The sequence below is a fragment of the Bos indicus x Bos taurus genome, chromosome 13 (genome assembly GCF_003369695.1).
Source record: "Bos indicus x Bos taurus breed Angus x Brahman F1 hybrid chromosome 13, Bos_hybrid_MaternalHap_v2.0, whole genome shotgun sequence".
Classification (NCBI taxonomy): Eukaryota; Metazoa; Chordata; class Mammalia; order Artiodactyla; family Bovidae; genus Bos; species Bos indicus x Bos taurus.
In genome coordinates this window covers 9,998,446-10,021,383 of record NC_040088.1, presented here as the reverse complement: position 1 = coordinate 10,021,383, position 22,938 = coordinate 9,998,446, and the positions used below count along the sequence as shown (strand labels likewise).

The 22,938-nt window shown below is 48.6% G+C and overlaps 2 protein-coding genes across 2 annotated transcripts in view; one reads left to right on the top strand and one right to left on the bottom strand.

Moving 5' to 3' along the window:
- Positions 1–5,816, top strand: part of STK4 (serine/threonine kinase 4) — a 90,208-nt gene extending 84,392 nt beyond the window's left edge. Inside the window, exon 11 of the mRNA XM_027558464.1 lies at positions 1,689–5,816. Within this exon, the coding sequence (XP_027414265.1) occupies positions 1,689–1,847 (159 nt within the window). The 3' untranslated portion in view covers positions 1,848–5,816. The remainder of the gene's footprint in view (positions 1–1,688) is intronic.
- Positions 5,817–11,748: 5,932 nt separating this feature from the next.
- KCNS1 (potassium voltage-gated channel modifier subfamily S member 1) lies at positions 11,749–19,549 on the bottom strand. The gene is made up of 3 exons (XM_027558150.1): positions 19,247–19,549; positions 17,495–18,537; positions 11,749–14,494 (listed from the first exon to the last, which is right to left on the bottom strand). Exons 1-3 carry the CDS (start codon positions 19,320–19,322, stop codon positions 14,024–14,026), a joined length of 1,590 nt encoding a protein of 529 aa, XP_027413951.1. The 5' UTR covers positions 19,323–19,549; the 3' UTR covers positions 11,749–14,023.
- Positions 19,550–22,938: the final 3,389 nt, after the last annotated feature.

The window sequence follows — 22,938 nt, the reverse complement described above, 5'->3', positions numbered from 1 at the left end:
GGGCAGCCGATGAGTCTATAAATCTCCTGTGACGCTTGAGTGAACCTTTTGAGTTCCTGAAACACGGCGCCTGTCAACCGGCCGTGAGCTCAGAATTTCCCACCACCTGCTGTGGAGAATGTTGGCACTCATTCCCACCCCTGCACGCCTGGCCTGGCCTCGCTCGGATGCAGGGAACACTCCACACAGACGGCCATGGCCACGAGGGCACGTGCCCAGCAGCTGCAGACACAGGTGGGAGATGGTGCCCCCTGCCGCCCGGCCGTGGCCAAGAGCGTGTGTTGTCACACACACTGCCATCTTGAAGCACACAGGGCTCCGTGCGCTGTGCCAGCAACCCAGCAACCCCGGTCTCATTTAATTCTTACAGTAAACATGGTGCGGCCCTGTGGTCCCACTTCCATAGGTGAGGAAGCCCCAGAGAGCCTGGTCACTGGCCGCAGTCCCGCAGCATCTGCACAAGGCAGAACCGTGTTTCCGACACAGGTTGAGTGGGTTCTCAAGCCTGTGCTCTGCAAATCTGCCTTCTTCCAGTGCTGGTTAAGAGTAGGGACTCTGGGTTTGACTCTTGACTCTGCCACTTCTTTTCTTTTTTTCCAAAGATTTTTTTTGATGTGGAACATTTTTTTTTTTTAAGCCTTTATTGAGGTCGTTATAATATTGCTTCCATTTTTATGTTTTGGTTTTTTAGTTGAGAAACATGTGGGATTCTAGCTCCCCCAACCAGGGATCGAACCCACACCCTACTACCTTGGAAGGCAAAGTCCCAACCCCTGGACGACCAGGAAAGCCCCTTGACTTTGCCACTTCTTGCCCACGAGACATCGGGCAGGTCATCAAGCCACCCTCTTCCTTGGCTTGTTCATCTGTAATGATGGGATAGTAATACACTGAAATCACAGACTTCTCATGAGGATTGAATTAATGGATGTATAATATTAATATACATCAAGCACTCAGTGTCTGGTGCGTGGAGAACACTGGGGAAACGTTCGCCATTGTTATTAATGTAGATATTAGGTCCTCTTTCTTTTTTCTCTCTGCCTGATGGAAACTTCATCTTAGAAGTTTCAGGGCTTCTCCAACTATCCCCCATCCCCCACCCACACTCAGGGTTTGTGTCTGTATGCCTGAGACACTTAAGTAGATGATCCCTATAAAGTACTTACTAGAGTGGTGCCCCCAGTAAACGCCAGCAATGACCAGTGTGCCATTGCCAAGACAGTGTGTGGAGGCGGGACGGTGGGGAGAGCAGCTGTCCTCCTGGTGTAGCGTCCAGGAGACATGGCCACCGTGCACACACCCATCTTATGGGTAGGATGAGAGGAGGGAGCCATTCTGCTAATTATATATATACCAAGTTACTGTTGTATTAGTGCCCTAACCAGGAATCCAGTGTAATTAACTTACAAGAGAGGGGAGGTGAAAGTCTTACTCATTAGGTTCCTGGTCAAGGAACAGTAAATCAAAGAGATTAGCACTTAGAACCCTTTCCTGGGGGGCTTTCCCTGGTGTTCCAGTGTTCAAAGCCAAGGGTACTGGTAAGTCCCTGGTCAGGGAACTAAGATTCCACAAGCCAAGTGTTGCGCCCCCCCCCCCCAAAAAAAGAAGACCTCTTCCTAGGATAGGTTGTCTCCAGAAGCCACTGACCTGGGCCTTGTTGTGACTGCTGTCTGCCTCTCTCATAGCTGAAGAGTTGGACGGTGGAAGACCTTCAGAAGAGGCTCCTGGCCCTGGACCCCATGATGGAGCAGGAGATTGAGGAGATCCGGCAGAAGTACCAGTCGAAGCGGCAGCCCATCCTGGACGCCATTGAGGCCAAGAAGCGGCGGCAGCAGAACTTCTGAGGGCAGCCTGGCCCCAGGCCGCCAGTGAACTCTGGCTCACTCGCCCCTCCAGCTCGCCTCCCTCCTTTCTCCAGAGCCCCCTCTGTGAACTCAGGAACCAAGAAAGTGCGCCACTGGCCAGGGCTGCGGAGCCAGTCGGCACGCTGCCCCGCTGTGTGTATTTGAAGTTGGACAGGTATATATATATCATTTCCCAGGACTCATGTGGGCGCTTTGAACCTCAGACTTTCCCACCCCAGAACCAGAGACTCCTCGTCGAGTGAGAGCTGGGAAAGTGTCACGTGGTCTCTTTGTTTTTCTTCTCCCAGTAGCTTTCAGTGGTTCTTTCTGGAAGACTTTTTTAAAAAATATATATAAATATGCACATATATATATAAATTATAACTAGATTCCCCACGTGGTGTGGTGGCATCTCTGTACAGGTACAGTTTTAAAACAGTTGCCTCTTTTCTGTAAGATAACGGTACTGTGGAACACGAGGGAGGAGGACACCAGGAGGCTGCGGGGGCCCTCCAGCCCCTGGAGCCGGCCTCACCCTCCGGCTGGGCTGTGCTGAACAGATGAGGTCGGGGTCAGCTCCTTCGCCATGCTTTCAGCCTTACGCGGGCCACCCCTGGCTTCCAGAGCTATTAGTGATGTCCTGGGAAAGACAATTTGCATTGCCTTTCAGAGTCTCAGGAGAAGCCTGGCGCCCTCCTTGCGAGCTTGGCCTTTGCAGTTTCAACACCCTTCATCCACCTCCACTCTCCCAACTGCCTAGAGTCACAGCACAGACACTGCCCAGTGCCTTAAGAGGAGACGTGATCAAGCGAGGGCACAGGCCTACCCGGAACTCCCAGCAAAGTGGGGCTGCATTCAGTCCACAAAAGGGGAAAAGGCTTTCCAAGTTCTCGTCATTCACGTGAAGAGGACACCCGTGGCATTTTGCTCCATGTTCCTTGCAGACAGGGGTAGGGGGCGTTGCTTTTGTGACCCACATTCAAATATGTGACTGTTTTCTTTTCTCATTTTACTGCTTGGGGTCTGGAAAGGGTAAATGAATATCAGACTAAGATTTGTCCTCCAGGAGACTCAACCCAGATGTGTAGGATGCCAAAACTGGAAGGGACCATATAGATATCACCTGGCCTGATGGCGGCCCAGAGCAGGGAAGTGACATGGCCCAAATCACGAAGCAAATGAAAGGAAGCGCTGGGACTGGATGGTGGGGCCCCTCACTCCTGCCTCACTGGGCTAAGCAGCCCCTTCTCTGAAGGAAGACGCTCGTGTCCGTTTTGGTGAAGTTCCAAGGAACCCCGCTCATGGGAACTTGCCTGGCTTCGTCTCTTCAGTAGGCGGCTGGCTGTGAAGAGATTCCCACGGGGAGCCAAGGTCATTCTGTTGCAGCCATCCCACAAGCTCTCCTGCATCTGCCGGATAGCACATGAGCGTCACACAGGTAGACGCAGAGCCTAAAGCAGGTCAGAGGGTTTTGCAACAGACAGCGCTGAGCCATCCCTCTGCAGCTTTGGCTCTAGGCCACGTGTCACTTAGTCACATGGCCGAGAGCAGACAGTTGCGAAAGGCGACTGCCTTTTTATTTTTTAGAACCTCTTCCCCTCAGATAGGGGAGCCGTGACTGGGTTGCACCTAAGGATACTGTAATTTGACTCCATAGTTGCTCTTGCTGCCCAAAGCTGGGAATCAGTGGAGAGCCAGGGATGTTCCTCTTCTGTGGCCAGATTCTGTTCTTTGCAATGACAGCAAGTTATTGAAAAGGCAAGAGGTCATTGCTGGTCTGCAGGGCTTGGCCAGTTATGCAGCTACTTGGCAGATACAGAGAACAGAGGACAATTTGAGGATCCTGCTATAATAATAAAGGGCAGCTAGCAATCATGACCACTTACTATATGCCAGGCACTGAGCTAGGTAGGTAGGCTCTTTATGTCAGCTCCAACCTCCCCAATAACTCTGTGAATTAAGTATTTTATCTCCATTTCATAGAGGATGAAGCAAGTTCAGAGAGAAAAAAAGTTCTTTCCATAGGTGGTACAGCTAGTAAGTGATAGAATCAGGATTCATAGCATCACCATGTAGGACCAGTATTTACAAGGAAGAGGAAAACCACAAGTCTTTTTAAAAATTTTATTTTATTCACATATAGTTGATTTACAGTGTTTTGTTAGTTCTGCTGTATAGTAAAGTGACTCAGTTATACATCCTTTTTCATACTCTTTCCCACTGTATTTTATTGCAGGATATTGAATATAGTTCCCTGTGCTATACAGTGAGACCTTGTTGTTTATCCAACAAGCCTTCTTAAAAAGGAAGTGACCACTTTTCTTGCACAGACTAAAAAACCCAGGCTGGCATTTTTAGGTTGGGAAACCACTGAATCGGTCAAGTCTGACAGTCAAGTGAGTTAAAAAACAAAGTATGGAGCATGAATTTCCCTATACCATCTGCTGTGCTAATTAACAGTCCTGCCTCAGTTTCCCTCTCTCCCTCCCTCCCTCTCTCTCTCTCTCTCTCTGTTTTTTAAAGGATTTTGCACTTGGCCAGACAGGAGAGGAATGCCCATTTTCTCCCTTCCTAAGCTAGATCCAAGTAAAAGAAGGTTCAGTTTTTCCCCGTAAATATTCTTGGGTGATGAGTCTTGATCTGAAGTTTATTTTGTTTCAGCTTGTGTGCATCCACCATGCTGGTCCAAAAAGTGCATTGCTCTCCAGTTGAGCTAGACGGAGCCCTTTGGCCAGAAGTCAGTGTATTTTGGATGAGATAGATTTTCTGACAAGGTGTGTTTGTTTTCTTATGCCAGAAGGCAGAGAAGTCAATCCTAGTCATTTTTCTCCTTGGATACTAAATTCACATAGGTCAGCTGGCTTCCTGTAGAGCCCTGAGCTTCATCATTTGTGACTCCAGCTTCCACGGGACTCTGAGCCTCTCACTTGTTCTCCCCTAATAAACAATGACCCAGACCTAACTGTGTCTTTTAAAAATCTCAGATCCTCCAGGAATATCTTTATTGCTTCCTCATCAGTAATTTTGCAGCAAATTTCTATTTTTGTTTTTCCTTGTCTGTTCTCCCAGCCACCAGTTGATAGACAGATGAACTGGTGGATAAATGTTTGGTGTGATGGATAGATAGATACAGACGACAGACAGAACCAGTACTCTGAAGCAACTTAAGAACTATGGCCTTGATTTCTTGAAGCTGTAGGTTCTGATCCAGGAAACATTTATTTAGCACCTGCTGCCAGAAATTTATTATACCATTTCAAACTCAGTAGCACTTACTGGTATCAGGAATGAGAGGTGACACCAGTATAGACCCTACAGATATTAAAAGGCTAATAACAATTTTATGAACAACTTAAATAAAACAGACAAATTCCTTGAAAGATACAAAGTACCAAATCTCACTCAAGGAGAAGGAGATAATCTGAACAGCGCAACATCTACTAAAACTTAATATCTCTGAGAGATACAGGTATCTTTGTCCTCATTTTACAGAAAAGGAAACCAAGGCTCCAAGAGGCAAAGTCTGTTGCTCAAGGTCAGGTAACTAGCATACAGCAGAGCCAGAGTTCATATCCAGGTCTTTTCTTCCAGTGCCCTTTCTAGCATACCATGTTGCCTCTAAAGACTGCAGCTCCTTTTTTTTACCTGAAAATTGTTCCTGCCCAGTGCACATCCTATCTGCCATCTTTCTTAAGCACTGTGTCTGTGTTTTCATCAGGATTATAGTCATTGTATTTGGAATTGATGTACTTTTTTGTGTTTGGGGTGGGGGGGGGGGCGGGAAGAAAATCTCTTCCACCAGCTTGCACTCGGACCAACTTGGAAAAAAAAAAGCTTAAATGCTGTTGCAGACGTACAACTTAAAAATGTGAAGTTTGTAGCTTTAACTTTTTGTAACAAAAACTAATAACACTGGCTTAAGTGCTGACTTGAAATGCTATTTTATAAAGTTTGGATGTAAATAATCAATTGAGGTCAGCAGTTTGTATATGTATGAGACATAGCTTCCTCCATTGCCCTTTTTTTTTTTTTAATTGAGATGCTTCCTATGTGCTTTTATGTTAGAATTGTTCTCCCTCCTTCCTCCACTTTGTCACCTTTGTTTTAAATAAACTGTCCTTTGGATCAGAGACTGTTCTCTTTTTAAAAACAACATCCTCCATCTATAACCTGGATGATGGTATTGTGAACCATTGACTCTGTGCTGTGTTTATTCCAGAATCCAAAGCCAGGGGAGAGGCAGGTAGCGTAGGGAGTAAATTTTTGTTGGACACCTGCTACGTGCCAGGTACTGAGCTAATTGTCAGGGGTTTAAAGATGGAACCAGACACAGCTCTGGCAGGCCACTCAGGGAGTCAGTCCAGCCCACAAGCACACAACATTGAAAATATTATGGCAGAAGGAAGTACACAGCCTGTGGACACAGGAGGAAGGAGCAACAATCAGTTCTTCTGGGATGTCCAAGGAAACTTTTCTGGAGGAGGTAATAGCATCCTGAACTTACAAAATGAAAAAGAGGGGATTTCCTGGGTGATCCAGAGGTTAAGACTCCATGTTTCCACTGCAGGGGGCATGAGTTTGATTCCTAGTCGGGGAACTAAGATCCTACATGCCTCAGAGCAGCTAAGCAACTTCTCTGTTAGAAAAGCCTGTGCACCTCAACTAAGAGCCCACATGCTGCAACTCAGACTTGATGCAGCCAAAAAAAAAAAAAAAAAATTCATTTAAAAAAAAGAAGATAAAGCAGAGTAATGAGGTTGAGAGCGGTGTGTGTGTGGCGGTGGGGGAAATACAGCTCCACACAGAGTGATCTATGCCTGCCCCGGAAAAGATGACTTTTGAAATGAATGACAAGAAGCCAGCCAGGTGGAAGGCATGGACGATACCCATTCCAAGCTGAAGGAACAACAAGAACTAAGGCCCTGAGGCAAGAACAAAAGCTTGACTTGCTAGAAGGACAGTCACTGTTCCTGGAACAGAGTGTTCGAAGGACAGAGTAGGTGGCAGTGAGGTCCGAGGGGTGAGACAAGGGCGTGCAGGGCCATGTGGTCTATGGGGTGGGGTTTGGGTGTTTATTCCTGATAAGACGAAGGCTGTCAGAGGGTCACCACCCAGCCCCGTGCATGTGTACGGGGTAGCTACTCTTTATCCCTCAGCATATGTCTCAGCCAGCATCCTGCTTTGATGAATGATGTAACCGAGGCCCCAGATTCGGCCACATTGAGTCTGAACTCAAATTCAGGTTTCTTGATCCCAGCTGGGGCCTCAAGTAGAAAGATGAGCCTGATTTGTGATCTGTGGACATGCAACTACTTCCTTTCCTAGCGCCCTCTGTGCAGAGTTGCTTTACTAAGGAGAACACGAGCTCTGAAGGGGATTGCTGAGCTCTCTTTCCTAAGTATATTTTGAGGGTTAATATGTTACAGTACCAGGCATTTTCCATGTATTATCTCACTTGAAGTTGATATTAATACTCTGACTTGTAGGAGTTTATTAGATCAAGACAAGTGAAGAACAGGCTAAGAGAGGCAAAAAAATCCAACTAAGACCACACAGCTCCTAGTAGATTCAAGCCCAAGGCTCTCTGGCCTCAGAGCCCATATTCTTTCCTCTGAACCACATGGTAATGCTCATAGTCTCCCATCACATATAAATAATTTTCATACCTTCCCACCTGAGAACAAGCCAACATAGGAAAGCAGAACAGGGAGAGAGGAGCTGGTGACCTCAGTTGAACCTCTGGAACCCCTGTACTTAGGACACCTTGTTGGGTTTCTGTCACTCATAACTGAAAGAGCTTTACCAATCCGAGAAGGGAGGAAGAACTGGGCTTTGGCTACCAACCCAGTTGGAGGTTGACCCTGAGATGGGCTTCTTGGAGACAACAAGTCCCATCCAAGCTCACGCAACTGCTAAGTGGCAGGGCCAATATCTGAACCAGATCTGACTCCAAGAGCAAGCTGTGCCCAGTCCCTCCTCAATGCATGGATTTCCTGAAGGTTCTGAACCTACTCCTTTGGAACAAGAGCACCAGTCAACACCTGTCCTTGTCCTACTCCTCGTTTCTAGCAGTCGTGATTCTGAAAGACACTCTCCCTTTCATCTCAAAGGCTCCTGTCGTATGAGGTTAGCTTCTCAGCTTATTAAAACTTTCTGGAGAATTCTTTCTACACTCAGGCACAGGACTTGGTTGGCCTGAAATAAGAGGGCTGTTAGTCATCAAGGACCATCCCAGCCAGCACCTAAGCGCAGCATCCAGAATCCGGAGGAAAGAAGAAATTCATAACAGGACCCACATTTCAAAGTCACTTCCTTCAGTGATCCTGGGGAGTTAAGTTTGGCAGAGAAAGTGATGACTGGAGTGTGATGCCAGGTGAGAACACTACAGTATTAGGAAGCCCGCGTCTGAATCCCTGATTCACTGCTCTTTTTTATTCACTACCTTTTGACTATGACTAGTTTCCTGAATCTGCCCAATAATGATTACACTATTTTATTACTGTTGCTGCTTTCCTGCAGGGTTATTGTGAGAAGTATATGAGATAAAGGATGTGAAATCACTTTAACTGTAGTGTGCCAGACACACGAAGGGTGGTTATTAGTAGTCAATAAGAAGTGAAGTGAAGTGAAGTCGCTTAGTTGTGACCGACTCTGTGACCCCATCGACTGTAGCCTACCAGGCTCCTCTGTCCATGGGATTTTCCAGGCAAGAGTACTGGAATGGGTGGCCATTTCCTTATCCAGGGGATCTTCTCGACCCAGGGATCGAACCAGGTCTCCTGCATTGTAGACAGACGCTTTACCGTCTGAGCCACCAGGGATGATCTTTACTCTTGAGAGCCTCAAAAAGTATCTTATGAGTCAACCAGCTTCCCTTCCACCTCCACTTTCCAGTATGAACACAGTGTGTGTGTGTGTGTGTGTGTGTGTGTGTGTGTGTGTGTGTTAGTCACTCAGTCGTGTCCAACTCTTTACGACCCCATGGACTGTAGCCCAACAGGCTCTTCTGTCCATGAGATTCTCCAGGCAACAATAATGGAGTGGGTAGCCATTTCTCTTCTCCAGTGGATCTTCCCAACCCAGGGATTGAACCTGGATCTGCTGCATTGCAGGCAGATTCTTTACCATCTGAGCCACCAGGAGAGCCCATGAACAACCTGCTTGGTCCTTATTTGAGCTAAAAAGCTCATCTCCACACAAACAAAGTCAAGTATGACTGTGAACCTCCCTGGGTCTTTGTTTTCTGATCTGTAATAAGAGATTAAGGATGCGGCCCTGACTTAAGCCACTGTGATAGTTACAGATCGTCACCCAACACCCAGGCTTGAGTTCTTTTATTGATAGAATGAAGCATACACAACTAACCTGGAGGAAGGACTCTGGCATGAGTGGAATGTGAACATTTCTCTTGCAGAAAGACTTATGGCCATTTTCCAGGGTAACTGGGTGTGGAAGAAAGGGAAAGACCCAAATCTTTTAGGGAACTTTGGATGAAGACTTCGAGCTATTACCAATTTTGGGGGACCCAGAGGACCATTGTAGGTCTACCAATCATGTGAAAAACGATGTTTTGACCTGGGTCCCTGTCACTGGAGGTCTAGTGGAATCCCAAAGCTATCCTGTATCTTCAGTTTTGGAGTGATAGCTGGAAAAGATCCCTACATTGGCTCCCAGACCCGTGGAGGCCATTATAATACAAAAGGCCAATAGAATTCAATTAATGGTTTCAAAATAGAGAACTCAACAGAGATCCCACATCTTTAGGGAGGCTGAAAGATGAGTGCTTCTACCAAAACTCCTGCAGGGTGATGACTCCTATCAAAACACCATTAGGGGACTTCCCTGGTGGTCCAATGTTTAAGATTCCTTGCTCCCAATGCAGGGGGCCTGGGTTTGATCCTTGGTCAAAGAACTAGATCCTACATTCTGCAACTAAGACCCGGCATAGCCACATACAATTTTTAAAGGATAAGATAAGAAAATTAAATAGAATTTTAAAACAAACAACAAAACCATTATTTTCCCCTTTTTGGTGCAAAATTAGAAGAGTCTTAGAAAATGACATTAATCAAGTGGCAATTCCCATCTTAGCTTCTGTGTTAGAAACATGCTCCTAATTATAGTCCCTGGAGCTAATATACATCTAAGGGTTTCACTATTTGAAGAAAGAGAAACCACAGGAAGCACTTTGCTGGAAAGGATAACAGTTTTCCAACTCACAGGGACACCTTAATTCTCCAGCTCTGTAGCAGGAAGACTTTGATTCCCTGATCATCCTTGTTCCACACATCAAACGGATCCACTGCATTGACTAAGTCACATTAATAGTCAAATTAATATAATTTATTAAATTAAATATAATTTAACTATATACAAGATGGTTTCCTCATGTTAGAAACATTTATAAAATTGTGTGAATTGGGAAGAAGCTGTGAGCCTATGATGTGGTGGGGAGCCAGGGGTTGGAATGTAATTACACCTGCAATTGTTGCCTATTAACACTCCTCCCCTTTATTTTGCTGACATCATGTGGATTTTCTTTGGGTAACTACCCTTCTTCCACCCCAAGTGATCTGTTGTAGCTGTTTATCCAGGTACCCTGCCCTCCATTCCCATCAAGGGAGAGGCATATGACTCAAGCTAAGCAAATCCACCTCTCTCCTGGGGTTGGGACTGTGAGGAGAAGGATACAGGGAAAGAAGGAGATTGGACATGGATCATTTGAATGGCAGTGTCCTCAGCAGAAGGTTCATGGGTCTTGCCACTGAGGTCCCTAGAGCTCCCCTCATTCCTATATTTCCTGAGGCCTGGCCAGCTTTTCCTTTGATTGGGTGAACTTCACCCTTTTTTAAAATTTTTATTTGATTTTGGCTGTGTGAGTCTTCATCAAGGTACACTGCTTCTTTCAGAGCAGTAAGAGTGCATGGGCTCAGTAATTGTGGCAAGAGGGCTTAGTCGCCCCGAAGTATGTGGGAATCTTAGTTCAACTAGGGATCAAACCTGCATCCCCTGCATTGAAAGGCAGATTCTTAACCCCTGGGCCGCCACAGACGTCCACTATGAACTTGACCAATACCTTCCTGTTGTGGGCTGAATGGTAGTCCCAGAGATATGCTCACATCCTAATCTCTGGAACCTGAAAATGTTACCTCATTTGGACAAAGGGTCTTTTTCCAGATGTGATGAAGTTAATGATCTTGAGATGAGATTATCTTGGATTATCCTAGAGGGCCCTAAATGCCGTCACAAGTCTCCTTATGAGCAAGAGTTTTGGGGAGGTCTGACACATAGAGGAGAAGGCAATGTGATGAAAGAGGCAGAAACTGGAGTGATGCAGCCACAAGCCAAGGGGTGCTGGCAGCCCCCACAAGCTAGAAGAGGCCAGGAGAGGGGTTCACCCTCGAGCATCTGGAGGGAATATGACCCTGCTCATACCCTGATTCTGGATTTCTGGCTCTCAGAACTGTAAGAGAATAAATTTCTGTTGTTTCAAGTTTGTAGAAATTTGAAGCCACCAGAAACTAATACATCTTCCAATAGATTAAGTGTCATTTTAAGGAAGTCAGTTTCTCTTGCTTGCAAACAAAGAACTCTAATTGTAACTGTTGTTCATCATTTCAAATATTTACTCTAATGAATTACGCTTTTTGGCTAATAATCAGCTGGATTCTTGTTCCTATCACTTACGTGCTAAGTCAATTCAGTCCTGACTGTTTGCAATCCTATGGACTGTGACCTGCCAGGCTCCTCTGTGCATGGGGATTCTCCAGGCAAGAATACTGGAGTGGGTTTCCATGCTCTTCTCTGGGGGATCTTCCCGACCCAGGGATTGAACCCACATCTCTTATGTCTCCTGCACTGGCAGGCAGGTTCTTTACCACTAGCACCACCATCGCTTATAATCTGTGCCTCATTGAAGACTAGAACCAGAGATTGCAGATTCTGAGTCACTCCACGTGTCACCCTCCATCCCCAGTCATCCAGAAAGCACATCAGGCAACCAGCTTCACACAGGCAGACACAGGTCCCTGGACCCAGACTCTTTATTTGCATCATGGTTTTCACTGATACACTGATCCCCTGTGTGGGACCCAAGGCCTTCGCACATGCTGTTCCCTCTGCTTGAAACACGCTTCCAGGTACCCTCATTGCCTGATTTGGTATTTATCCTTATGATGGGGTGACCACTTGCTTAAAAAAGTCTCCTCTGACCTTTTTGGTTAATGGTCCCTGCTCCCTTACAGGCCTACAGTTCCCTTTACTTCATAAAATGATTACATATTTATGTGATTATTGGATTAAAATCCACTTCCTCCACTAGTCTATAAGCTTCATGAGGGTTAGGATACATATTTTGCTCCCCATTGTATCTCTGGAACCTAGTAAGCAGTTAATATAATTCAAAAGCCAGTGGGTGATGTAGATCTGAGAAGTGATGGGGCTGATACAGTGGTGCCTGTGTGTATGAGGAGGTGCATGGGAAGCAGAACTGGAGAGCACGTGCCTGCCCCAATGATGTCTGAATTTAAAAATACACTAAAAATACTGTTCGGCCAAACGAAACACATCTGCAGGCCACATGTGTAGTCCCAGCTTATGCCCCTTCCAAAAGGTATTGGTTCAATGAGTGAGGAAAGAATCTATAAGGAAATCATTTTTAAATCCTTAAAAAGCAAGGAGGAGGGAGGCAGAACCTCCTTTTCGATCTCAATTTCGCCCTCTTTCTTGAGGACAAGGTCTCTCTCTATTTCTCTTTCTCCTCAGTGCCTGGCACCCAGTGGACTGTACAACTCAGTCAATCCATTCAACGTGGACAAAACACCTGCTCCAAACCAAGCTGGGTTCAATCAGACAGCGTCTTCCATCTTGGAGCTCAGTGTGGGGGAAAGAGCCGTCGTCCAGCCATGATGGTCCTGTGATGGCCCTCCTAGCCACGGTATGTGGAAAGGGCTGTGGGAACCCTTCCCTCCCAACTTTCTCAGCAAGTAGACAGAGAATTCAGCAGGTGAATATAAGAGATATGGCCCCAGAAAAGATGAGAGAGCTGGACCTGGCCAAAAGGGACAGGAGGCTCAAGCATTGCCTGGCTGGTGACCCAAGGTAGGGCTGGCGGTCTGTATCTCGGGAAGAAGGGAACTGTTAAGGTCAGTCTAGGGGGATCTGGGAAGAGGAGACAGATGTGCAGGCACAGCAGCTCCTTGCCATCAACACTTCAGAGCTGAGCTGGCTCTAAATAAATGACACCCCTGCTCCATTTGGCTTTCATCTCCCTCTGGGGCACAGACTGTGACCATCTGATAAATGGGCTGTGATGTGGAGATGGAGCAGCCCTAGCACAGCTGGATCTAGACTTCAGGCCTCAGGCCAGGGCCCCTTCAGATTTTCTGTATTTTAAGCCAGGGAGGAGTCCTGGGAGGAAGCCTCAGGACTATTGCTTAGCAAGTCTTACCCACCCACTGAGGAGGCAGCCTCCTAGTCCTTCCTCCCAGACCTAATTTTTGAGAGCTAACTCTTGTTGGAAGGTTCTGGAAAAGAACCACAGATGAGGTCCAGGGATTCTACATCTGAATCCCCTGTCTGGTCCTTTTCCTAGCTCTAACAGAAGTGTCTAACCCTATGAACCAACTCTGGGGGCCTATGAACCACATAAAACCACCTACAAACTTTGTGAGGGTAGAAGAAAGACCAGAGCAAGAAATATTGGCCTTGGCAGATCAACAAGCTGGGATTCCAAACTTGGCTCCACTACTTCTAGCCGTGTGATATTTAGGCAAGTCATTGTGCCTCTCTGAGCCTCAGTTTCCTCATCTGTGAAATGGGGATAATTCTCATCTGCTAAAATAGGGTCAATAGGACGTGGCTAACAGATAGGAAGTGCTCAAGAATTGTTAGCATCCTTTTGACTTTCCTCTTTGGCTCATGCCTGTACTGTGGGTGGCTTGCAGGTTTATTTATAAAGGTCTTTGGGTTGCTCCGCAGGCTCATAGAGCCTAGGATAACACTATGCCTCCCTGTGTCTTTGGAGGAAAGGACCCAGCCTCCAGGTGTCATTTCTGAGGCCAGCGTGAGTGATCCTGAGAGGTCATGCCACGAAGAAGAGGTTAAGCAGGGGAGGAATCTCTGCTCCGTTTCAGCTGACTGCAGGGGTGTGGGAAGGGGGTGCCTGGAGCCCTGGTTTAATAAACCTGAGAGTTTGGAGGCCCACTGGAGGCCTGGGCCTCTAGGTCTTCAGACCTGCCCTCCTGGGAGGTCTCGCGAGAGGTCTCTAGAGATGCCTCTGACACCCCATCGATGCTGCTCAGCAAGTCCTCAAACTCCCGGTGGTCGCTGTTGCGCACGGCGGCTTCCAGAGCCTTCTGGCGCCGGTAGAAGTGGGAGAATTTGTTGAAGATGATGGTGATGGGGAGCGCCACCACTAGGATGCCCCCCAGGATGCAGCCCGAGGCCGCCAGCTTGCCAGCCACCGTCACCGGCACCACATCTCCATAGCCCACGGTGGTCATGCTCACCGTGCCCCACCACCAGCAGGCCGGGATGGTGTCAAAGCCCACGTCCTCCTCCTTCTCAGCTGTGTAGGCCACGCCAGAGAACACGGATACCCCCACAGCCAGATACAACAGCAAGATGCCCACCTCACGGTAGCTGTGCTGGAAGAGAATACAGGAATCCAGGTGAGAGATGGCTTGGCTTACAGACCTTGTGTTGGGCAGGTGTGGAAACTGAGGCTCAGAGAGTCCTAGGGGCAGGTCTGAAGTCACCCAGCAAAGCAGAACTGATGCCAATACCGAGGGTTCCCTGCTGCACACTAATATCTTTCAACTATAATAGCCAGCAGATCACCCTGGGATTGAACACAGGCCTGATTTCTGTTGTTCAGTGAGTGCCAGCTAAGCCATGGCTATTTCTTCTAGTTCAGGGGCCACTGGTGACACCAGCCAGTTAGGGAAAGCTCGTAATTTTTTCTACTGTTGCAGAACCAAGAGAACCACAGTTTATATTCCACAATGCAAAGAGGTTGGCTCATGTCCTTTGGTCTATCCTATTTCTGATAAAGACAAAAATATTTTCTGCCACTCAAGGAAGCTGAGAGGATACATAGGTTCCCTGGACCACCTATTGAATGCACTTGCCTGTGGGTATGTGTATTTGTTCTGCCCCTGAGGCCAAGCCCTATGGCATGGATTCTCTAGGGCGACTGTGCCCCCACAGGACATGCAGCAATGTCTGGAGTCATTTTGGGGGCAGGTGTGCTACTGGCATCTAGGTAGAAGCATCTAGTACTGGCATCAGTGGTAGAGGCCAGGGATGCTGCTAAACACCCTACAATGCACAGGACAGCCCCACCAACAAGGAATTATCTGGCCCTAAATGTCCACAGTGCCAGGGCTGAGAACCCCTAGTCTGGAACTGCTGCTACTGCTGCTAAGTCGCTTCAGTCGTGTCTGACTCTGTGCGACCCCATAGATGGCAGTACACCAGGCTCCCCTGTCCCTGGGACTCTCCAGATAAGAACACTGGAGTGGGTTGCCATTTCCCTCTCCAATGCATGAAGGTGAAAAGTGAAAGTGAAGTCGCTCAGTCCTGTCCGACTCTGAGTGACCCCATGGACTGCAGCCTACTGGGCCCCTCCATCCATGGGATTTTTCAGGCAAGAGTACTGGAGTGGGGTGCCATCGCCTTCTCCAGGCCTCCCAACTATAAGGTGGAGAGAAATCATGTCCAGTGCTGTGCTTAGTTGCTCAGATGTGTCTGACTCTAGCCCGCCAGGCTCCTCTGTCCATGGGAATTCTCTTGGCAAAAATACTGGAGTGGGTTGCCATGCCCTTCTCCAGGGGATGAAGAAGAAATCAGGTGGGGGGGGGGGGACCAATTCAGTATTTCGGGGGTTATTGCTTAGTTGCCAAGTTGTGTCTGACTCTTTTGCAACTCTGTGGACTGTAGCCTGCCAGGCTCCTCTGTCCATGGAATTTCCCAGGCAAGAATACTCAAGTGGGTTGTCATTTTCTTCTTCAGGAGATCTTCCCAACCCAGGGATCAAACCCAAATCTCCTGCATTGGCAGGCAGATTCTTTATTGCTGAGCCATAACTCCAGGTCTGTGGCAGGGCCAGAGATTTTGCAAACTCCCTGGTAATAAGAAAGCAGCTGCTGGCCAGGGGCCTCATCAGGAGTCTTTCACTCGTGTCTTAGACTCTGCAGCTTTGGTCAATACTCTTCTCCTTCCTTGTAGAAAACATCAGCAGCATCAGGCCCTGGCTCCCTGCAGGGTGGAGGCAGGGTTCTGGGGCGCTCAAGAGATGCTAAGTTCAGGACGTCTGGCAAATGAATTCCCTCTACCTGCCTCAGAATTCTGCCCAGCTGCCCTGCTTGCTTTTAGCATCCTAGCTGCCCTTCCATAAAAGCATGCAAAAGGTTTTCCTAAGCTATGCGTGGAAGGGACCTTTTAGGGATTCTTAACAGGGTTGCATGGACCTTCAGGAGAAAGAGCCGAGGTGCTAGAGTCAGGACCAGCTGGATTCCTCTCTGGGCTGTCCCACTTACTCCCTGAGGAACTTCTGACAAGTCCTGCCACCTCTTGGAGCCTCAGTTTCCACATCTGCGAAGTAGTCACAGAAATACCTGTCCTGTTTAAAACTCTCACAGGGTCCCCTATTCCTATGGGATAAAATCCAAAGTTATGGGCCAGGGACTTCCCAGGTGGTCCAGTGGCTTAGACTCCATGCTCCCAGTGCAGCGGGCCTGGGTTCAATCCCTGGTTAGAGAACTAGATCCCACACGGCCCAACTGAGAGTTCTGGTGTGCCACAACTAAGACCTGGCACAGCCAAATTAATTAAAATAAAATATTAAAAAAAAATGGAAGGCCCTTCAGTACCTGCTCCACTTACCTCTCCAACCTCCTCAGTGGGCATGTTCTTCCCTCCAGGTCCCCCTCCCAGCATCACCCTTATTCCCCTCCAGACCTTCATCCAAGCTGTTCACATTTCCTCCCTCCTCCAAACAGGTCAATTTCACCCCCTTGAGGGTAAGCTTGCCAGGGCAGCGATTCACCCCCAGCCCAGGGCCTGACACAGGGCGGCTGCTCAATAAGTTGCAACCAGGCTTTAAAAAGCCAACCCTCAGACCTCAACTTCTTCATCTACTGGAAGGGAATAAATAATATCACCTTCCTGAGGATAAAATCGAGAATGGATATGAAACTGGCACAGAGGCAGCATTCAGTTAAGTGTTAGCTCTGGACCTATTGCTAGACTTAGCCTAGGTAGGGTGACCTATGATACCCGTGTTCTCTGATAACGCCAGCACAAAGGCTCATCCGGAGATGCTAGCCAGCACCCTGCTTTGAGTATTTTTATGATGGTTGACTTGCAAAGAGTCGGACACGACTTAAGAGACTGGAAAACAACAACAATAATGTTTTAACAGATAGCTCCAAAGTAATCTCTGTCTTGTTTTTTTGTATGTTTTTGGTTTGGTTTGGTTAAGCTCTGCCTCGGTTTTCCCCTTCTCCCCTGGGAAATAGATACCAGAAAGACCTCCTGTTGAAATGCACACCTGGTATCCTGAGCCTGGACACTGCAGACCTGGAAGGGCCCCTGCTCACCCGCCCCGCGGTTACACCCACCTCCCCGAAACCCCCACCCCCTACCTTGAGCGTTGCGCCCAGCGAGCGCAGGCCGGTGGAGTGGCGCGCCAACTTGAGCACGCGGAAGATGCGCATGAGACGGAACACCTGCACCACCTTGCCCAGATCGCCCAGCTCCTCACCACCCGCTCCGCCCCGGTCTCGGAGCGCCACGCCAGCCAGCAGCGTGAGGTAAAAGGGCAGCACGGACACGATGTCGATGAGGTTGAGCGGGTGGCAGAAGAAGTTGCGCGTGCTGGGCGCTAGCAGCAGGCGCGACGACACCTCGAAGCTGAACCAGGCGATGCAGAAGTACTCGAGGCGCCGCAGCACCGGATCGTCTCGCACGCCCTCTGGGCTGCGGCCCGCGGCCACCGCTGCCACAGCGGCTGCCGCCTCGCGGGCCTGGTACTCGGGCAGGCTGTGGATGCACATGGCGGCGATGGAGGCGAGCACCACGCCGATGGAGACGCAGCTGAAGAGCTTGCTGGGCAGCGAGTAGCCCGGGTTCTCCATGGTGAGCCAGAGGCGGCGGCGAAGCCGACCGCAGCGTGCTGCCCCGTAGCGTGCCAGCTCGCGCTGCACGTCGGAGATCTCGTCGGGGCACGGGTCCACGCTGCTCGGCGTGTCGCTGTCCTCGTCCCAGGCTCGCGGCCGCGTCACCCGCCGCTCCAGGTAGCGCGCGCGGCAGCACGTGGCCAGCGCACTCTCGCCCAGGCCCCAGTAGTCGGCCTCCTGGCCGAAGGCGAAGACGCACAGCTCGTCGAGCACGTGCAGGTGGCCAGTGCGGTAGAAGTGCAGCAGGCCCAGGAAGAAGCCCGGGTGCCGATCGAAGTAGAACTCGCGCGCCGCCGCATCGTAGTCGTCGCACAGGCGCCGCGCCTGCTCCTCCGATGCTGCGGCCTGCAGGCGGCCCAGCCGCGTGCCTGGGAAGCGTGCCAGGGCGCGTGCGCTCAGCCGCCGCCGCACGCCACCCACGTTCACGCGCAGCGCCTCGTCGCTTCGCCTCCACGGGACCCTGGCGCTGGGCCCCGGGGACTCGCTCACCATGTCTGCGGCGCCCTGGCCTGTGGACAGAGAGGGTCACTCTGAAGGGGGCGTCTGAAGGGGGCGTCCATGGACTTTCCTTCCCCAAAGTGAGGTCGCTCATTCATGTCTGACTCTTTGCGACCCTATGTACTGTAGCCCGCCAGGCTCCTCTATCCATGGGATTTTCCAGGCAAGGGTACTGGAGAGGGTTGCCATTTCCTTATCCAGGGGATCTTCCCGACCCAGGGATCGAACTCAGGTCTCCCGCATTGCAGGCAGACGCTTTACCATCTGAGCCATCTGGGAAGCCCTAATGCCTAGCCCTAGTGCCTAGCCCCTTCCCCAAAGAACAGGTCTAAATTCCCTCCCTGCGCCATGTACCAGCCAAGCGTGTTGGAAGTTCCATGTGAAGCATCTGGTATGCCATAGGCGCACAGTGAGTGTCAAGCACTCTCTGGACTCAAGCATCAGGCTTGGGTTTGAATCTCTCTCACTCCCCAACTGGGGGGGTTTTGGCCAAATCACCGAGTCCGCCTCCTTCATTTACATAAAGGAAAAGCTGAACTGTACCTTTGATGATGAGAACTATTGGGCAGGATGTCCTGGCACCTGGTGGCTGCCCATACAGTATGTCTCCTTGCCCAAACTTGGATTTTCACATACCAGAGGTTTCCTACGGGATCTTGGACAAGCCGGTACTTTGAACCTCAGTTTCCTCTTTTACACAGTGGGATAGTTAATGCTTACTATCTAGGGTTATTGGGAGAACCAGTTTAGACCAGAAGTTCTTAAGGTGCGTTCCCTGAACTAGCAGCATCACCATCACCTGGGGATTTGTCAAAGATGCAGCATATTCTTAGTCTGCTGGGGACTTGCTGAATCACAGACTCAGGGGAGGGGATTCAGCAGTGTGTGTTTCAACAAGTTTGGAGGGTGATTCTGATGCACGGTCAGAATTGTGAGTCATTGGCTTAGACTTTTTAAAACATCTGTAGAGTCTGTCAGAGGGCTTCCGTGGTGGCTCAGCAGTAAAGAATCCACCTGCTAATGCAGGAGACATGGGTTTGATTCCTGGGTCAGGAAGATGCCCTGGAGGAGGGCATGGCAACCCACTCCAGTATATTGCCTGGAAAATCCCATGGACAGGGGAGCCTGGCAGGCTATAGTCGATAGGGTTGCAAAGTGTCAGATACGACTTAGTGACTAAACAATACCATAAGAGTCAGTCAAACAGAATTTTGGCACTTTTGTGTGACCATAAACAAGTCATGTCACCTTTCAGAGCTGCTGTCAACCATCACCAAGGGTGGTTAAAAATAGTAAATGACCTAATGTCTTTAGCAGGCCTGGCTCCAGAAGGAGTGTAGTAAGTCATTCACCTGTTTTACTGTCTCCCAGAATTAGGCAAACCTGGGCTTATCAGCCCCCAATGCAGCTGGAGCCTTGAAGAAGATGCTTTTCTCCAGATTTCTATTTCTGGCACGATGCACAATTCACAATGCAGACAATAGCCCCTGCTCCCGAAGGCTGGAGGATTAAGGTGGGTTATGGACACTCAGGAAATGTTAGATGCTTCCACTGCTCACTGTCTCCGAGCTCTGCTGGATTCAAGGGCTAGTGACTCACCTCCTGACCCTCAGTAATCTCATCTGGGCTGTGGGTTCAGTAATGCCTGCTTCTCAGGGTGGACCGGGGACTGAGTGTGTATCCAGCCGCTGGCCCAGTGCCTGACAGGAAGCACGCAGGGTACCTTTCACTCACTCTGAGCCTAGTGTTGAAGTAAGTGGGGATTTCATCCTTACCTCTGTCACTTGTGTGACCTCTGGCCAGTCTCCTCCAGCTCTGGGTTTTAGCTCCCTTATCTACAGAATGGAGATAATACATTCCGGTGAAGAGTTATTGTGAGTATGTGTGCAGAGGCCCCTGGAACACAATAGATGCTCAATAAATGTCAATTCATCGCACTTCCTTCATTAGACTTGGGTTCAAATTCTGCATCTGCCATTTACTAACTGTTGACCTTGAGCAGAATCATGCCCCTCTCTGAGCTTTGGTTTCCTCATCTGTAAACTGGGGGACATCCTACTTTTCATGAGAAGTTTTGAGGATTAAATGAGGCAAATTGTTTATGGGCAGCACCATTCCTGGCACATAATACATGCACAATGAATACACATGTGATGCAGCTCCTATGCCTCCACTGGACTTGGAGTCAAAATATGGGGTTTCTAATCCAGTTCCATCACGCATTAGGCACATGACTGTGGGCAAATCCTTTTCCATTTTTTCTAGAACTCACCTTCCTGCTCTATGAAACAGGATGAATGATTTAACAAACCTTCTCTGACAAGAATCTGAATATCAGTAAGAAAGATTAATGATTTGCTCAAAATCATTTGCTCAAAATTATTATCCAGCTAGCCCATGGCACAGTTGAGGCTGGAGACTAGGCTTTTTGATTCAAGACTCTCCATACATTAATTTTGAGCACCTACTATGTGCTGGTCACTTCTCTGGGCTCTAGATACTCTTGACTGAGTTTAATCCCTCCACCAACCCTGACTGGGAGGTTTTCGACTCTTGCTGTACAGACGAGCCGATGGGACAGCCCCAAAGCTCAGCCAGTCCCACGCTGCTCACTCCTTGAGGGGGTTCTCATAGTGGGGCCCTGGGCACTGGGAACCCCGGGGCAGCCTGGCTTCCTATTCTTGCAGCCCACGCCCCTTCCTTGTCGCTTCCCACACTCCAAGGGAGGTCCCTTACCTGTAGGGGCTCCTCCAGGGTGCCTGCTGGCTGTGTGGTTCCCGAAGGCGCAGAGGCTGGAGAGCCGCTATCTGGCCGGGATCTCTCTGCTCCACGGCCCCTCTGTGCCTCTGCAGCCTGCAGCCAGAGGCCCCGCTGCCGCCTCTGCCCAACCTTCCTCCGTCCCCGGTGGCTGAGGTCTATTGATCGCTGCCGCTGCCTGGGGAGGGAGCCCGGAAGCGGTGGTTTCTATTCCTGACTCGGTTGAGAGAAGAAGGGGGGTGTATGGAGACTGGGCCCCCACAGCATCCTCACCAAGTCAGGGGCTGGGGGATGAGGGGTAATTTCGTGGGGGGGGGGGTCCCTGCAGAGAAGGACAACAGTAATAATAGCTTCCTTAGTTGAGTCCTTAATATGGGCCAGGGTCTGGGCTTCAGGTGAGTTATCTAAGTTCTTGCCGACAGGGTCTTCTGTTCCCTGTTTCACAAGTGTCACTTGCTCAGGGCACTTAGCTAGACCTTGTGGACCTGGGATTGGAACTCACATATTCCAATATTTCAGCAGGGACATCTTGAAACAGGAAAGCCTGAACAAATCATTTTGCCCCCGAAATTCAGTGTCCTTACCTGCCCACAGAATTCCTGATTCACAGTGGCAAGGGTAAGACAGAACCCTGCCAAAGAGCTTTGTCAAAGTGTGTGACCCACAAGCTTTTATTAAACAGCTGCTGTGTGCCTGGTCAAGATTAGGACCTGGTTACAAGAAAGGATTCCTATTTTACAGATATTGTTACTAATAATGATGGTTTATTTATTGAGCACTTACCTTGGTTCCAATATTCTATAGACCTCATCTTTTAAACTGCACAATGTTTGTGGCATAGGCACCATTGTTATTATTCCAATCTTGCAGATAAGAAATGTAAGGCTTTGAGAGGTGAGGTGACTTGCTCAAGGTCATATGGTCAGTCGACTTCTGAGTCCTCTAGGCCATCAGTGTCTGATAGATGTAATGTGAGCCACATATAGGCTTTAAATTTTTCTTAAGGCAACTTTTAAAAACAGTCAAAAGAAATGAGTAACATTAGTCTTACTACTATATTTTATTTAACCCCAATATTATTAATGTAATTTCAACATGGAATCAATAAAGAAAGTATGAATGAGATATTTTACATTTTCACTTTTGTGCTGTCTTCAAAATCCAGGTATTACTTTGGGAGAGGTTGTTTGTTTTTAGTATTTATTTATTTGGCTGTACAACTGTGGAAAATTCTGAAAGAGATGGGAATACCAGACCACCTGATCTGCATCTTGAGAAGTTTGTATGCAGGTCAGGAAGCAACAGTTAGAACTGGACATGGAACAACAGACTGGTCCCAAATAGGAAAAGGAGTATGTCAAGGCTGTATATTGTCACCCTGTTTGTTTAACTTATATGCAGAGTACATCATGAGAAACACTGGACTGGAAGAAACACAAGCTGGAATCAAGATTGCTGGGAGAAATATCAATAACCTCAGATATGCAGATGACACCAGCCTTATGGCAGAAAGTGAAGAGAAACTAAAAAGCCTCTTGATGAAAGTGAAAGTGGAGAGTGAAAAAGTTGGCTTAAAGCTCAACATTCAGAAAACGAAGATCATGGCATCCGGTCCCATCACTTCATGGGAAATAGATTGGGAAACAGTGGAAACA